This window comes from Clarias gariepinus, chromosome 26, assembly GCF_024256425.1.
Source record: "Clarias gariepinus isolate MV-2021 ecotype Netherlands chromosome 26, CGAR_prim_01v2, whole genome shotgun sequence".
Taxonomy (NCBI): Eukaryota; Metazoa; Chordata; class Actinopteri; order Siluriformes; family Clariidae; genus Clarias; species Clarias gariepinus.
The window spans coordinates 4,771,775-4,790,607 of NC_071125.1; the positions used below are offsets into that span (position 1 = coordinate 4,771,775).

At 36.5% G+C, this 18,833-nt stretch overlaps 1 protein-coding gene across 1 annotated transcript; it reads left to right on the top strand.

The window, feature by feature from the left end:
- The first annotated feature begins 6,084 nt into the window (after positions 1-6,084).
- hamp (hepcidin antimicrobial peptide) lies at positions 6,085-8,079 on the top strand. The gene is made up of 3 exons (XM_053487903.1): positions 6,085-6,300; positions 6,943-7,032; positions 7,129-8,079. Exons 1-3 carry the CDS (start codon positions 6,214-6,216, stop codon positions 7,225-7,227), a joined length of 276 nt encoding a protein of 91 aa, XP_053343878.1. The 5' UTR covers positions 6,085-6,213; the 3' UTR covers positions 7,228-8,079.
- The last annotated feature ends 10,754 nt before the right edge of the window (positions 8,080-18,833 follow it).

Sequence of the window (18,833 nt, forward strand, 5' to 3'; positions counted from 1 at the left end):
AATGAGTGTGTCAGGATTAGAAGAGAAGCGCACAAAGCGATGCACCCATCATGCATAGTGCCCACTGTACAGGCTCAGCAACGTTATGTGGCAATAAAAAGAAATCAGCTGATTACCTGAATGTACTGAATGACCAGGGTATCACTTTTTATGGAGCTTTTCTTTGCTGATGGCACAGGCATATTCCAGGACTTAAATTGTGATTGAGTGGTTTTGGAAACATGTGGAATCATTATTAGGCATGACCTGGGCACCACATTGTGTGATGAAATCTTATAGTGTGTGACTTTTTTAGGGGGAAGCAATATGTGGATATATATATATATATATATATATATATATATATATATATATATATATATATATATATATATATATATACTGTATAAAAGCTTCTATAGTAGTTGTAGGCTGACATTTTGTCTGTGTGGCTTGTGTGCATGGCTTTGTATGGATGAATACAGCCAGGCTGCTTGCTGCTTTTATTTATTCATACAGGTTCATCCCATTATACTCCGACACCTCTCATCCAGAGCTTCAGTAATCACTGTGCAATGCTGCTTTCCTTCCACTATTCTCAAATAAAGAAGCAGCAATTTCACTCTTAACCAAATAGACAAGTGGTCTGGAACAGGATGTGATGTGCTTCAGGGAAAGATACACAGCCAGAATACATGAGTATGAGGAGAAGGCCATTGCTTCACACAGTGCTTGGCTGCCACAAGGCTGGAGAGCAAGGATAGGCTTGAAACTTCCGGAGCAGTTTGGCCATGTAGTGAAGGTGCAGCTAAGACACATATAGCATTTTCACTAAAATCAGCATTAGCTTGGCTGGTTGTACCAGGCCTTGGATTAGAGTTTGTTTAAATTAACTGGAACATGGGTTTGGGACACAGTTGACTGGTTGGGTCGAGGATTTGGGTCAGAGCTGGCTATATGGGCTGCATGACCGTGGGGTTTGGGAAAAGGTTGAATGGGCTCCAGGGTATGGGTCAGAGTCCTGATTGACACCAGAACTTGGGACAGAAATGACTGAGTAATCCATGAGCTTTGGGATATGATTGGCTTTTTGGGGCCAAATGACAATTTTGATAAGTTGAATGCTTGAGAGCTCTGCCCTTTGGAATTTTTTTTTTTTTTCTATTTACTTAATTAGTTGTTTTGCATTTCAGAACCCGGGTCTTTTATGGATCACAAATTTGGCCCAAGGTTGTTTTGTGACAATGTCTTTAAGGCTTTTTGAGTTATGGTTTTTGGACAGGATTTAGGGTTTAACCCCGTGGTTTGGTTTTATGGTTGGGTTTTGGTCAAAGAGTATTTGACAGGTTAGCAGATTTTAGCCATTTTAGTTGATATGCATTTGGGACATGTGTAAGAAAGTCCTGAGTGACTGATCTGATTAACAGTTGAGTCTGAGGCTAATATTTAGAGTTTGCGGATTGTTGGATAGGGTACAGTGTTAAGAGTGTGGCCACAGGTTTTGTACCAGGGTTGGCTATATGGTCTTGTTATGAGAGTACAGTGATTAGGACACTGGGCTACTGTTCAGGTGGTCATTTTAAGGTTTCAACTTCGGCATCCGAAGCCTTGAGGACAACTTTTAACCGTCTAACTGCTCAGATATATAATAATGAAATAAATGTAAGTCGCTCTAGATAAGGGTCTGCCAAATGCCATAAATATTGTTGAGAGTGTAGTTTGGGTGTAAGTGAAGTTTGGGCCCAGGAGGGTAGGTTTCTTGGTTCGGTCCCATGCTTTAAATTGAAAACAGGACTGTAAAGTATGTTTAACTCCATATGGTCACTTGCGTGGTAGAGATTAAACAAATATCACAAATTTACACATGTGCTGAATGTATTTGAACAAATAAATTCAAATAGATAAATAAAAGTACGACAGTGTATAAATGGCAGTAGAAAGTGCACACACGTAATTGAGCAACTCCTGCTGTGTGAATTGAAACTGTGTGTGACAAATGATTTCCTGTCATTTTACAAATAAGTGTGCCTGTTGACCTGATTTCAGTTTTTTTTTTTGCGTCAGATCTTTCCAGTTCCATTACCAACACTCACACTTAGTTGTTGTGGTGGTACATAGTGTGGGAGGTGTGGTGAAAGAGGAAGAGACAGATCCAAGCATGAACCAGAGCTAAACAGACACTTCAGGGGTGAATTAAAGGGCAGAAACATGTGTATTAGTATTACTGGGTCTACAAGAGACAGACAGAGAGGTCACTGACCTAGACCAGAAGAGAGGGAGCGAGGGGGAGTGTAGTGGAGTGGCGCCTGTCAGGGTGATAGCGTGCGTCTCGCTGGTGCCAGCTTCTGTTTGACCAAAAGATCTTTTGTGATAGCGCTGGCGTCCCTTCCTCTGGGACACACGCAGATATAGACAGACACGTACACTCAGACTTAAAAAAATGACAGACACATCCTCAAAAGTGCACCGGTAGACATATACATCGAGCATAGGAAAAATAATCAGTTCTTCGATGTGTGGTAATGGAAAAAGTCTGCACTGATGCACAAAAGGTCATAATCTGACTTTTACATGCACTGCATATTTTTTAAATGCCAACTGTAATAAATATTTCTAATAAAAATGAACTCTACTGGCCAGGGCTGTCAAATACTGAAAGATGTTATCTTAAATTTAATTAGGTTTTTTTTAATTGCATTCAAATGCATTAAAGTATTAATTATTCTATAACATTTGCTGCCACAGATAAAAATGAATAAATAAAACCTTGTAGAGTAAAAATTGTTTTGCTTTCTTGAGAAAAAAAAGGATAAATTTTTATCCATTTTCCCACAGTGGTGCTTTGTAGTCAGTGGTAATTAGCTTGACTTTATATTTCTATTTTTGCTTTAAGTTTTTTCTACCATCCTATTTTTCTACGTTTCCTTTTTTCTCTTGCATCCAAAGCAGAGTTATCATAAATCCTATACAGAATAAGAATAAGTAACATGACCTGGGGTGGCACGGTGGCTCAGTGGTTAGTAGTGCCACTTTGGACCTCCAGGATTGGGGATTGAATCTGGCCTCTGGTGTGTGTTTGTGGCGTTTGCGTGTTCTCCCTGTGCTTCGTGTGTTTCCTCTGAGTAATCCGGTTTCCTCCCACAGTCCAAAGACATACAGTGTAGGATGATTGGTGTTTCTAAATTGCCTGTAGTGGCGTTTTTAATGGGGTGTGTAAGTGTGTGTGCTTGTGCCCTGTGTTAGGATGGCACCCCGTTGAGGGTGACCCCACATTTTGCCCTGAGCTTCCTGGCATAGGCATTAGGCCCACCACAGGATAATGGAAAATGAATGGATGTACTTGAATTTGCTCTTGGATTTTTTTTTTCACTGTAATATCACTTTAAGGGTAGATTTGTTATTTTTTAAATGAGAAAATGTATGTTTACTACAAAAATAAAGCAGTTGATGACTAGATAGATAGATAGATAGATAGATAGATAGATAGATACACTATTTAAAACGTTTACCCACATGAAGTGAAGATTCTACAGGAATCTTTTGATCAAAAAGTTTATGAATTGTGTACATGCGATATTAAACATGCAAATGTATTTTTTCCACACAATTTTGAAAAAGTAGATTATCAAGATCAAGATCATCAAGATGAAAATAGCAGGCCAAGTGCACACACACACACACACACACACACACATACTACAGGCAGTTTGGAAGCACCAATTAACCCACCCTGCATGTCCCAAGGCAGCACTCAAACCCTGACCGTAGAGGTGTGAGGCTACGGTGTTAACCACTACCCACCATGCCACCACACCTTGACACCTTTTATGTATTTATTTCCTAAAGACTTTCATCCAGGTATCCCAAGGATGATTAAAAACCCCTGACCTGTCCAGCTGGGAGGCCAATCCTAACGACCAGCTTTCAGGGTCACAAGGGAGTATGTGTGATCATCACATCTTATCAACTCCCCCTCATTCTCACATTCTCTATCGTCCATCAACAAGCCTATTCAGGTGGGAAACGACTCATGGAGGATATGTTTGGGGTCCCTAAACAACCTTACTCAGACTGAAGAAGCTGCCTGGATGAGTAGCTGTTCATTCTGGCCTGTAAGCGTGTTCATTCCTTCTAGTCTATGAATTACATATGTTCGTATTTCTAATGCAAACATTTAAAATGTACAGGAGTACGGGCAATAATAAAAACCTTATTTGGAAAAGATGCAGCCATGGAAACAAATCATTATCCCATTAAGAGAATGATTTTTAGGGTAATTAGTAATTAAAAGCACAGTTTTGGCAAAAAATTCACCTAATGATCATTGTGTCCATGACAACAGGATATAAAAATTCAATGACCCTATGTTCGGATCTAGCTAGAAGCCATTCAGGGTTATATTTATTGACTGAAGCTTGTCGGGCTATTTCCAGTCAATATACACTGGCAAAAGGTTATCGCTGAATGAGACAGCCTGACGCGTGGACTTTTTCATGACTCGGGATTGAAAGGGAGTGTAATGTAGAGTTTCTTAAACATGACTCAGCACCAGGGTTGACATTTCCTCCAAAATAGGAACATTTATGAGAGTTTTCTATGTATTCTGTGTTCAGTATTTATTTATGTATTAGGAAAAGAACATTGAAACCTGCCCTTTAACTGAGCCACGACTTCCATTGTAGATTTATTCCCAAGGATAACCTGACTGATTTTACTGTGAAAAAACTAACTGACAAAACATAACTGACTGTACAAAGGTTACATACAGTATATTAGAAAGCAATATTACGAAATGACAAATTGAGGTCCAGATGCATCAATTGTCTTTTGGGTAAAGTTTCATCCCCAGGTATAGATGTGAAATATAGAATGGTTAGAATGGTTCCCACATGACCGAGCCTGTCGGACATTGGAGTTCCCCGCTGATCTATGGGAAGCATGGAATGGCCAACAAAAAAAAGGTGATGGAGGTGTCTTAATAGACATGACTTCCTTCAACAAGCCATAAGTCTTTTATGGATGCACATGTGTCTTCTCCACAGCAAAATCCCTAGTGTCGAGTCAACACTTTGCAGTGTTTATGTAGGACCAGTTCAACTCAGATCAACTGAAAGTGTTAAAGCAAGGAGTTTGCTTTGTACAAATTAATACCATCAACATGCAAAAGACAAGCTGCTGTCAAGCTGTTAATATCATCACTAATAATTTCCCATGTTTATCCTTTTTTTTTACACGAGCCTGAAGCACATTTTGAGGCAGAGATAAAATTTTGAATTGCAAAAAAGTGTCAGTCAGAATAAAATCTAATTTACAAAGCAAATACAAGAACAAACAAAGCAAAACAAATAAAATTCACAATAAAGGGGAGAAAGTGAAGCTGTGGCAAGTTTCTAAGTTTAATATTAAAATTATTGTTGAAAATGTAAACAACAAAAAAACACAGTTTGTCTTTACTTATCTATAGCCTGCATAAAATAGTGAAACAAAAAAACCCACAACTAAGGTATCTCTGGAATTATAGGAGCGTGGTACTGTACATGTGGGCGATAAAAAAATAATTAAAATGTAAGTAAATGAATAGTTTTTACAAATGAAATATTAATAGGAATAGAACAATAGATTACTTTAATTTTAAATAAAAAAAGAAATTAATGTAGTTTATTTGTAATGCATTATGTATCTAATAAACTTTGCAATAAAAAAATTATGTATTAAACTTTGCAGAAAATAAGCAAATAAGTGAAGCTGATGGTAGATTATTTTAACATAAAAAATATATAGTAAATATATCAATATGTATATAATTCAAATTATTATAAAAAATTAAAATAAATAAATAAATAAATAAATAAATAAAACACTAGCTACTTGCTACAACCACAATAATAATAATAATAATAATAATAATAATAATAATAATAATGATTGGGATCATTAAATGAACATATTATACTGGAAATTCCACTGGGTTTCCTAAGCACGTGTCTGACTGGAAGGAGAGGGGCAGTAGTTGCGCCATAACGGGGCGTGTTTAACAGGCAAGGCACAGACATAAATAGCAGCTCAGCATGTGAAGTTGTCAGGTAGTCAGGAGACGGAAATCCTGAGAGAGAGAGAGAGAAACAACATTAACCGAAAAGAAGCTTTAAAGAAGAACTTTCTTTTCCCCCTGAAACAGGAACCAAAGTTCTTTACTTGCTTTTAAACGACGACTAAAATCAGTGACGACTAAAAATGAAGCCAATGAGCATCGTGTGCGCCGTTATCGTCATCATCGCGTGCATCTGCATCTCCCAGAGTGCAGCTGTGCCCTTCTCTGAGGTAACACTCCACCTTTAGTTTACCTTAAAATAGCTCACTTATTCAATTAAACACCATAAAATTATTTGCTTTAAAACTTACAAATAATTATATCTATTACATTTAAAAAATTTCTTTAAACTATATTTATAAAGAAATCTAATCATATATATATATCAGTGACGTGCATACACATACACAATTATTTCAATTATATTTAATTTTTTTAGAATTGTTTTACATCATATAAACAATTTTAAAGCATTTAATTACATACATTTAGCATTTTATTAATCAAGTTATTTAACAATTTATTTCTTGACATCGAAAAATGTGTAATTGTTTATGTTTAAGGAAGTAAATCTGTAAATTTAATATATCATATAACCCTAATTTTAATATTTAATGTTTAATTACATAGGCTATATTAATTGTTTTTTTTTATTTAATTAATTATTTATTTATTGTCAAACATTTAAAACCTCAAGTTAACAATTGCATATTTTAAGGAAATTTATTTTATTTAATGTATATGTATACATTAAAACCGTTTTTTTTTATTAAAAAAAGTTTTTATTTAAACTTTTTTTACTTGTCGCATCTTCAATGTAATTAAATTCTGTTTCATTTATTTTGTATATTTTTTCTGTTCCTGATCCTCAGGTCCGACTGGAGGAGCGAGTAGAAACTCAAGCAGCCCAGAGTCTCGATCAGAGTGATACTGCATCATTGGCGAAGGAGACAGGCCCTGAGGTACTAAACATCATTGTGTTTGCTCAACACACGTCCGAAGATGAGCCAAAAAAGCACAATGAGTCATTAATATGTTTCTTTAATTATTTCTTCCAGGTGCTGTTCAGGGCAAAGCGTCAGAGTCACCTCTCCATGTGCCGATACTGCTGCAACTGCTGCAAGAATAAAGGCTGTGGTTACTGCTGCAGGTTCTAATAATGGGGACCATGAGCAAGTTTCCTCAGACATGGGATGGGACGTTAACTTATTTATCCTGCTGGACTGATCTTTTTTCTCTGTAATGTTGAAATTCTTCTGCTTGGACTGAATGAACCACCTGCTGAATGGCTCCAACACTAGGAGCGAATATGCTGATATGTTATTTTCTACACACTGCGTTAATATGCCATGAGACTCTTTTTTGTAGGAATTTTACCCAGAAACTACTTTAAGCTTACTAGCTATACTATTAGCTTTATGCAGCTGCATTGTAAAGGAACATAGACAGCTTTTTTATCTTTTGAATTTTCAGGAAAAGGCTCCAAAAACCGCCTGTCTATTTTCGGCCTGTCTACTTTTGTTGTTCGACACTGCCAACTTACGGTTAATACCAATTTTGCCAAGCATCAGATAAGTTTGTCACAAACTTAATCATGTGATGTTCATGTATAACAAACCAGCTGACAAGTTAATTTGTCTAGTGTAAAAATATAACTTTATCTTGGACTTATTTCTATACTTAGCTAGCTAGCCCATCTTTTTGTGCTAAGAATAGAAATAAGTCTAATGATTGATAAAAGGAAATAACAGTGATGTCCCCTGATTGGAGATAAATTTGAGATTGAGTTTTTATTTAAATTCGCCCTTGTTGACCTAGGGATGTTTTCCAGGATGTGTGTGTTTTTTATTACAGTTTGATGCAGAAAACATAAGTTAATTAAAGAAAACTTTAACTTAGCTACGGATTTGTAAGTAGTTAAGTATATTTTTACATATTGCCTAAGCAAATGCCTACTGTAAATATGTCAAATTTTGATCATTATACTGTAGATGTTTTTTTTAAACAAGTTTGTAATAAACAAGTTTCGTACAAATTCCCTTGTTGTGCTGTTTCTCATGATGGGGAAAACACAATGCTTGTGTGTGTTGGGGGGGGGGGGGGGGGCAACAATCTCAGAGGTGCAGTGTTAGTAATCGTGTTGACTTACTTCATATGGAAATTAAGTGCATGGGTAAGAGTCAGATGTCATCACAGAGTCTCTACTGAGGCTTATCCTTGAATCGTGCTTGACCTTCAGAGCAGCATCCAAAACACAAGTAGACATCATCCAGTGGAAATCAATTTAAAACACAAAACACGCAAAAGGTCAAGACCACAAGGTGGGAAATGCACAAAAAAAGAAAAATAGATCTGTTCAGACAGGGACTAGGAGCTATTCGCGAAAAGAAAATCCAAGGTGATGAGTGTGGTGCGCACATATTTATAGTGTGAGAGGGTAACTCTAACAAGCTTCAACACATAATCATCATATTTGTCATTTTTCAAAATACTTCTAACCGTATCCTAGGAAAAGATTTATTATTAAGAAAATTACCTAAAAAAAACTTGCACCTTGCAATAACTGTTGATCTGTTGCATTTTTCCCCTTTACTTTGAAGTTACCATTACATATTGTTGCTATACAGTGAAAATCATGGGGAACATACTTTTAACTTGACTTTGACTTTAAGCTAAAGATTCTAAACAAATGTAATTCTAGAGTAAAGACTCAGGACATGATTTTGACTGTAAGGTAAAGTCTCGATACTTGACATTACAGTAAGTCTGTAGTAACTACCAGAAACTTTGTTTTTGAAAATGACTTAAATTTGAATTTAAACATGAATTTGACTTAATTGTCAAGAGTTGAAATTAGACTTGACTCAGTTGTAAAGACTTAGTACATTACTTTGACTCTATGGACTTATTGTACAGTAAAGACTCAAAACTTGACTATGTCTATTGGGAAAGACTCGAGACTTGACTAGTGCAAAGGTGGGTAGAGTAGCCAAAAATTGTACTCATGTAAGAGTAGCTGTACTTCAAAATAATATTACTCAAGTAGAAGTAAAAAGTAGTCATCTAGAATATTACTAAAGTAAGAGTAAAAAAAAAGAGTCAAAAACTGTTTGAATAATTATGTCTGATTTATTATTATTATTATTATTATTATTATTATTATTATTATTATTATTGTTGTTGTTGTTGTTGTTATTGTTATTATTATTATTATTTTGAAATTATGTAAGCAGCCAGACAAAATGATACAAAAATTTGTACAAATTATGACATTTCCAAATAATAAAATTAATAAAATTAATTTATTAAAATAAATAAATAAAATTAATATCTTTACAAAATAGCAAATCAAGGAATAACAAACACAAATTTCCTAATCTCACTTTCCTCACAACATAAAGCTTTTAAAACAAATACCTACTTTAGGTAACATATGTATGTTACCTAACTTTAACCCTGTTTATTTCCGGTGTAAGATATACTGTATATTCAGTTGCCCTCCAAAGGACTTAGCAGATAGAAAATAACATTAGAGCATGTACAAGAGGTCTTACTTTACCATAAACTGTGTCCAGCAGAACAAATGTAAAAAATGTATATTTTTTAGCCTCTAGCTTTTAAAATTGCAACATTAAATAAAACCCCTAAACTAACTGCAACATTTTTTCTTCGCTGTCTACCTTGGCAGAAGGTTTTCCTCCCTGCTATGCAGCGTTTGAGTGTAGTAATTTGACCACAATATTGTTATTGCAGTTGATTGGTCAAATGAAGTCATGTAATTATTGTTGCTACGTCTAATTGGTGAAATACGTGGTAGAACCACCGGCTGCATTTCTCTGGCAAAAATAAAGAATATCTAAGGTGTAGCATAAAGGGTTAAAAAAGTAACGAGTCGAGTGTGGCTGAATGTAGCGGGGTCAGAGTAGCATTTATTTTTCACAAATCTACTCAAATAAAAGTAAAAGTATTAGGGAATAGCATAGGGAAAAGACTTAAGACTAGACTTTGACTCACGAAGGCAAGTCTAAAAACTTGACTTTGACTCTAGTAAAACTACTAAAGACTTGACACTTGACTTTTACAGTAGATGGCTAGAGGTTTGTAGACACCTGAATATCAGACTGATATGTTTACCATATTGGTAAAAAAATATATGGTACTGTATGTAACTTAAAGATCAAAATCACAAAAATATTTGCCAAGGCTGACGTCGAAAATACTTGAGTAGCCTGCTCAGAGGCCTGACCTTAATTCCAACACGTAGAACTTATAGCACACTACATATTATAAAATAATTGTTTACAAGTAGCCCATACTGAATATAGCATATGCAGACATCCAGCAGTTTTAATAAAATTGATAAATTTCCATTCTTTTCTTTAAGTGGGATGTCTACACTTGATTTATTAAAGTCCCCAGAGATTACAATGTAATGTATGAACGAAGACAACCTGTTGCTTATAATGCACATCACTTAGGATTATACTACATCTGAGATGAATAGTTTACTGTATTTCAATTGTGGTTCAATTGTTGCTTCCTCCATTAACCCAAATCCACTGTAATTTGTTGGTGATCTGTTTCTATGCTGGTGTTGATTTAATAACAACAGGCAGCAGGACTATTTTGTTCCTGACTTATTGACCAAGTCTTGACAGAGAGTAGACAAACTGTCAGCAAGAATGACTTCCTACCTCTCCATGATTGAATCAGCATGTTCTCAAAAGCGCTCTTCAATTTGACCAGTATGCCCGAGGGCACTGTTCATGATGGTCATCGGTTTGGACACCAGGTAGGCACCATTTTGGAAGAAGCTGGTCATCAGGATAGAAAACCAGAAAGTTAGGGTTATATCAAACCTACTAACTGAAAACTGTTCTGAGGCTTTAATAGGCGTACAAGGCTTAGGTGTTAATGGTTTTCCATGAAACCACCCGACTGTTTTCTTTCAGTCACGGGCTCTTCGTCTGTCATGATTTATAATTTGCATTTAAATCACTGTCGAGGTAAAGCCGCAAAAGCCAACCTTGTGCAAGTCGATACTTCTGAAACTCTTAATGACAATGGATGGAGCAATAAAAAAGGCAAACTTGCGACACAAACTAGAGTCGTTAGTATAAATTAGCATTGTGGTTTCTCCTTGATCACTCTCTCTCTCTCTCATACACACACTCACGCCACTGACTATATCTCTTACAGCCTGCTGAATGATGGATGTTTCCAAGCAATGGCCTCTTTTACATTTACACATTGTTTATTCAGATAGCAGATGCTTACCATAGCACTCATGGGCCCTTAAGCAAGGCCCCTAACACTTGATGGTTAGGGGCCCTGCTTAAAGGATCATGAATGCTATGGTTGCTTGCGTACATATCCCCACCTCCAGATGTCAGGAATGTCATGAATAATAATTGAAGTGGGTGAAAAAAGAGGGCTGTTCCCATGGAGCATTGTACTCGTCCGACAAACATTCTGTGAGTGGAATGCCTGAGAATGCACTGCAGATGTTTTCGTTAACATTCTGCGAGAGGTACGCCTGATCCTTGAAAATGGACGGAAGGAGTTCCTGTGAAGCAGGCTGTCTGGTCATGGGTCAGCCTTACTGAGAAAACTAGGGCAAGTGCTAGAGAAACACTGGGATAAATACAATTGTGTAACAGTGGGTTATATAAAGAAATAAAGATCTTTGTTTTTAGTTTCATATCCCTGTTTGAGTTTCACTTGGGTTTGTGGGCATCTCATAGTTTGCAAAATGATGTATAAACAAACAAACAAGCAAAATTTTTAAAAGTTAAAAATGTAAATGCATAGGTATTCAGCTTACCGTCCAAAAGCATATAATTACTCGAATGGAATACACCTGTGTACTATGTGATCGCAGTATAAATACACCTGTTTCTGGAAGGCATAAAAGTTCTGGAAAAGTGTTTGAAAAAAAAAATAAAAAATCCACCAGTAATTCCATTTATAAAAAGCGGAAAGAATATGGCATAAACCTAAAGAATGCTATACACCAAAAGTCAGTGACTTTCGAAAGAGCAAGAGAATCAACCAAGAGACAAATAATAATCCTGTGCACGATGCTACCATCAGTATGCTTCACTGTGGTGATTGTGTTCGCTGGATAATAAACAGCATTACCAATTTTTTCGTTCCAAAATGTACTACTTTGTGCAAGGGAATTGCATTTCATTTCCTTATCGTAACACTACAAAACGTAGAAAAAGTTCAAAGAGGTGAATACTAATGCATGGCAATGTAACTAGACTGCTGAGCTTTTACTATTTTTAATTCATCAGTAAAGGAATGCAGAAATGAATTTCAGTTTTGGCATCTAAAGTGGTTCCATGATTTTCCACGGTGTTGGCGGAGTTTTTAAATTTTTTTTAACCCTAGTCACATCCAGTGATGATTCGTAACGCTCTGTGCTGCAGCGCATCCTGCTGTTTCGCAGAAATACACCCAGGGGCCGCTTCAGTCAAGGCTTCCTGCTGTCTTCATCGCATTTAATATTCTCAACTCTATTTGAAGTTCTTTTTGCTCGCATCCAGCCGCTCAGGCCTGTACACATTCTCCAGTGAGGCACACCGAATATAGTATGCTTTTTAAAAACTCTTTGCTCACTAAAGCTAACAATATTCAGCCTGATCAAAAAGGACAGGGTTTTCAATCCGCATCCGTCATTGTCATTTGTATGCGGAGTCGTATCTGGTTTTCGGCGACTGGAGTAATTTTGGAAACTACTTCATTCCTGGGACAAACTTATTTTTGCTGTCTGTTCGCTCAGTTTCTTTCTCCTTGAACAGACACATGACTAGGCTATAAAGATTAAAGCGTTTTCGATACATACACCTTGAGATTTTTTTTTCATCCAATGTCATGGAAAGATAGCGGCCGTTTCCATAGATGAAATAAAACCCTGTTTCCTCATGCATAATTTCACACATTGCAGCATGGAGTATATGCACATAAATCATGCTGCGTGGTATTTAGGCTTTCGCCCACGGGAGGCGGGTGTGTTTTTCTATAAAGTTATGCCAGGACTCTTATTACACACAGCACGACAACATGCATCATGCTCTGCTCTGGAGAAGTTAACGGACAATTTTTTAACTTTTAAAGTGTAAGAGCGTAGCTAAGTGAGCATAGCCCAGCGTGTTCGAGAAGCACCAAGGAGGTGCCGGACTGCTCTGTACTTCCCACCTATAACATGCCTTGAATTACATCATCTCATTTCTATAAATTTATCTTGCTTTTGTTATATTAAACACATGCATTCAATAATTTTTTTCAGTCCTGATTGAAGCTCATATCCCAGTTCCTGTTTATTTTGTGTTGCGATGCTTATTAAAGTGGATTTATCTACGCCAGTAGCCCAGACACAGGGTAGAAGCTTCGACCACCATCTTATTTTGCATAATGTCCCCTGCCATTTAAGTATAAGTAATAAATATCATTCAGATCAAATAATTTAATTGTAGATTTAGACTTAGTGAATGATTGTTAGTTCAGAAACTTAAGTTTCTATATAAGCTTGCTCGATATTAACCTTGCATTCAAAATTGGCTTAAATTAAATGTTCATTCTTTGAAGATCATGAAGTCTTGATTTGAAAAATAATAAAGCAAATACAACCTGACAACAACTGAGTGACTGCAGACTGGCTTAAGTGGCAATGATCTTATCACCAGTTTACTGGTACATAATTGATAATCAGTCTTATGGTGTTAATGTTTCGTGGTATTGATGTTATGTGAAGCAGCCCATTGTACTTGGAATAGTAGGAATATATCATTATTTTATGTTGCATTATGTTATGTTATGTTGCACTTGAACCAATTTTGTGATTTACTCCAGGCAAGAATCCAGTCAGATTCATGATTTATTCCTTTCCGCTAGCCATTCCAGATAAGTCATTATGGGATTAGAGCTATTCTAGGCTTGTTGGAACCACCTTTTTCTTCACATAAAATAAATGAATGAATAAATGACTGGAAATTAATTTTAATCAGGTTGCAGGTAACTCCAGGATCAGTACATTTTTGTGTACAGACCTGCTTGTGCCAGCATCCTAATGTTGACCTAGAATGTTTGATGTTTTATTTACAGTAAGAACACACTCTCGCTGATGTCATCTCCTCAAAAGGAAGAACTCTGGTCCTGCTGAGTCCTCTGTTTCTCATCAGGGGACGGTATGTGGGGTGCATGCTCACTGCTGCACGACTAACATCAGCAAAGATTCAAAGGAAACTTGGAAGCTGCACTGCTTTCTATGAAGGATGTTCAAGCCAAACCAGTACTTGTGATTAAATTTCTTGTAACAGAAGGCATAAAAGAAAAAAGGTTTTTGTTTAGAGAAGACGTCAAAGATGAAACAGTGATGAGACACTTACATAGCTGCAGTAAAATATTACAATTTAAAAGTGCGAATAAGGCCGTCTAATCCCAGCCGAGGTGGATGGAGATGTTTTCGTGAACATTCAGAGAGTGGTACGTCTGATCCTTGAAAATCAACAGATAACTTGTTGCGAGAGACGCACCTGTCTGTGGGAACTGTACACACAATCATTCACCAAATTATAGGAACTTGGCTGTTATTTATTGCTTTATCCCCTGTACGGTCCTGACTTTGATGTTTGGGCATTTAAAGGAGTTCCTGGGAGGCCAGCATTTCAGAAGTAAAGCAGGTAGTCTGACTTTTGATCAGAAGGTCCCAGGTTCAATCCCCAACACCACTAAGTTGCTATTCTTGGGACCTTAAGCAAGGCTCTTATCTCTCAACTGCTCAGATGTATAATCAGATGAAATACAAATAACTCTGGATAGACAAATACTGTACGAATGTACATATATAATTTTTTTTTTAATACAGCTAGACCAGGCTGGTTCCAGATGAAAAAGATAATAATACAGAGAGCCTTACTGCAGGCACATGCAGTTCCAAAGGGAATGCGATGTTTTTATACTTTTTATTTTCTTTTTTATCTACAATACTTCAACACAATGTCACTGTACATTCTGAAGTGAAACTGTCTCCTGCATACTACAAGGTAGAAAGATGATCAGATTTTGAGCTGTAACAAACACTGGATGATGACCACCAATGTTTGGGTAAAGTGGGACTTTTAAGCAACTTTTTTTTTTCTCTCAATAGAAATAAAGTATATTGACCATGACTTCTAACTTATACATGAATGTTAAAAGTTCAGATGAGTACACAATGAATCATCCTCAAGACCGCAGAACAGAATGTACAGAAAAGCGAACCTTCTTAAGAGGATGCAAATTAAGCCGTTACGTATTATGCACAGTCAATTCCATCTCAATAAGTGGTGCTTTACAGTACAAAGCAGCTCCGAGCCTCGGCTTGCTTGACATGTACGACAGGGACAAGTCCTAATTACAGGCCTGTTTTGTGTTTAGCATTCATTCCTTGCTGTGTAGTCTGCCGCCCCACATCCTCTTACGTAATCCCGTCAGATTTCTTTCAAGGCTAACAAGAGCGCATCCGAGTATGCAGCCTCAATGCCAAAGCAGCAATAATAAGAGCGTGTTGCATTTTTTCCCCCTGAGCAGTGTCATCACCGTTAATGCACCGTAGCATATAGAAAGCAGCGCCAGATGATATAGGTATGTCCGGCTCCACCGCACGTCTACGATGACTCAGCGACTTGAGTGTGATTTGCATGATCAATAGCAGGATTAGATAGAGGAGAGGTATGTGTATTTGTGTGTGTGTGTGTGTGTGTGTGTGTGTGTGTGTGTGAGAGAGAGAGGTTGGCGAGTTTAAATTTCAGTCTTATATCTCATGCCTCAAGGTCAATACCCAGACTCCACTTTGTTTCTATTGTTATAAATCCTTTACAGTTCTTTTCACACAAGGAGCCCATCAAGGTGCGGTAATTGGTTCCCTTCTATTCATAATATATAATCTTCTTCTGCGTGAGTAAAAGTGAATCATGCAAAACTTTCTACAATCTTTGAATTTTTGATTAAGACTCATGCTACTACTGTATGTTATGCCATCTTCTCTTCTAACGCTTTTACAACCACCTGCCTCATGATGGCATGCCATGTCTCCAAAAGAAGCAACTTTTATGCGGTTTGAATTTTGAGGCTACAGAAAAATTATAAAAATGAAATTAATAAAAGAAGAAACTAGTACCAACCATTTCAACAACTTGTGTGCACCAAACTGATTTATTGAATCCACGTTTCAGAAAGAATTCTTTTATATGAAAGCATACCTTCAATTACAAGCCCCAAAAAGCCTTGAATCAGTCTTGAGTATGCGTGGATTCAAATATTTGAGCCAAGTATATCAATACTCGTCTACTACTGGTTTCTTAACCAAATTGTCACTATAAGACATTTTTGTTTTAATTTCATTTTTTATTTCTTTTAAGCCTTGTCTAAAAGCATTTCTTTTCACCTTGTTTGCTTTCTTCTTCTTAATGTAAGAGCAGAAATGTCTGAATTAAAATGAATTTTAAAATATGAAATTATTATTCCTCTTTGATCTCACGCTCAGATGGTTTTCACACAGTCTCTGACTCGGGGACGAAGCCAACTGTTTATAACATTCTTCATTCTCCTTCCTCCTGTCATCATCCACTCTAGTTCAGAAGATCGTACTACAATTAAATCACGAGGAATAATCAATGGAACGACAAGCCACCCAGGAACCACCACTATCTTTTTTTAGAAAGGTCAGTGCTAAAATAGAGAACTCAATCATATAGCGTATGGCACTGGATAAAAGGTTGAAATCCTTTTGTAAGCCACTTTTGCATGTTTTAAGGTTACATGGAATCACAGAATTCTTATTGATCACAATAATATAACTGATCTCTATTAGTTATGAATGACCTGAGATAAATTATTGTGCTAAAACACATTGCCTTAAATGTTAAAAAATATATGTGCCTCATTAGTTAAATAATCCATTATGTATTTTTTGGGTTATCTATGAACTTGAGATTTAAATTAATTTAAATGGTTTTAAATATTTGTCTGGCCCATTAAAAAAAAAAATAATAATGTAAAGCAAAGGCTCAAATTGTTACACTTGTTTATCCATTGAACACAAGGACATTGACTTTTGTAACCCTTTACCATCCTGCGCAACTTTAGGGTTGGGGATATTTTGTTCTTGTCTTCTTGGTGTTTAGCGGCAGGTGGCCTCCTATATGTTGCATTACCTCCACCTTCTGGGCTTGCTCTTCATCATCTTCCATTTAGTTTAGAGCCACTTTTCTAGTCTCGATACCATTAAGAAACCCACCAAATACTTTCTTCCTTGTACTCTTGCTCCATTTTCTAAAGGGAAAAAGGTTTTGCTTGTGGAAATGATGGATCATCGCTACCACTCAGTTCATGTGTGCTATGCTTGACAAAAATCTAAATGTTGCTGTGCCTTGATTTGTTTATCCACTGAACATAGCAACTTTGGCTTTTGTAAGCCTTTAACATTCTTAAGTCACTACAGTATATCTTTTGGAAAATTTGTCAAACCTAACTTGATCATCTCTACCACTTGGTTGATGTATGTTATGCTAAATGAAGTTGCTGTGTACTTATGTATATAGATTTTTATTTGCCTCTTTAAATACCATTAAAAATAAAATGGATCTAATGGCCACAAAAAAATTGTGCTGTTGTACCACAACCAGATAATGTGGCCCTTTTTCCCCTCCAGATTATTTAAAGATTTGAACTGTCTGGAAGAGGTCTATACTGGGGCATGGTACCGTACAGTACAGTACATTTGTGTTATTACTCCAACAAGAAAGTGAATAATGCAAAAGAAAACATTTGAGGGTGGTAAAGGGTTAACGTGTCAGAACTGATGCTGCATGCAGAGATGATTTTCTTCTTTAGTGCAGAATTTGTTCTGGGCTGATTCCAATAGACTACTGATTTCAGATTAATCCAAAGAAAAACACTGAGTGGTGTCGGTCGGGATTTGAGCTTCTTTTCCTAGTTTAAAAGCCATCATGAATCTGCAATAAAAATTAAAATATATAATTTCCTATAAGGAAAATGCCTATGGATCCAGATCTTTAGGTTCTCAGTATATGTATTTACTTTTTAAAAATCTATAGGTAACAGGTTATGAAACCATATCCAACACCCAGTCTATCAAAACCAAACGGCCCTGGTGCATTTATGTAGAAAAAGAGATCTGTCACTAGGCAACTGCCGGAGATCTTACTGCAACTTTCTCAGACTGCATGCATGGCTGCTGCTAAATAGTCAGAAAATTGTTTTAGTCATTACTAACGTTTAAGTTTGATGCTAGATCTAACAAAGAACAGCAGTGCTATTTTACATTTTCATTTCGTTTCTGCTTGTTTGAGTTTGCAGATTGATTCTGTTCATTACTGCTGTTCGGGTACTTTTTTCATTGAATCTTTATATTTATTTATTTACGTATTTATTTATTTATTTATTTTGTTACTTTTTTGTTGAAAGGATCATGAGCACCCAAGGCTAAACTGGGACCAAAAGCTAATTATTACCAGAAAATGCAATATATAACAAATTGCCAAAAAAAAAAAAAAAAAAAAATCAATAATAAATGACCACAACTAATCAGCCATAACATTGCAACCTAAAACATAAAGCCTACTGTTGTGGAGGATTCTTTTGTGCCATCTTGGCAGTTTTGATCCCTTAGGGCATGACTACACAAGACCTCTAGGTGTGTGCTAAAGTGTCTGGCACCAACAGATCCTTTGGGTGCTGTTGATTGTGGGGTGGT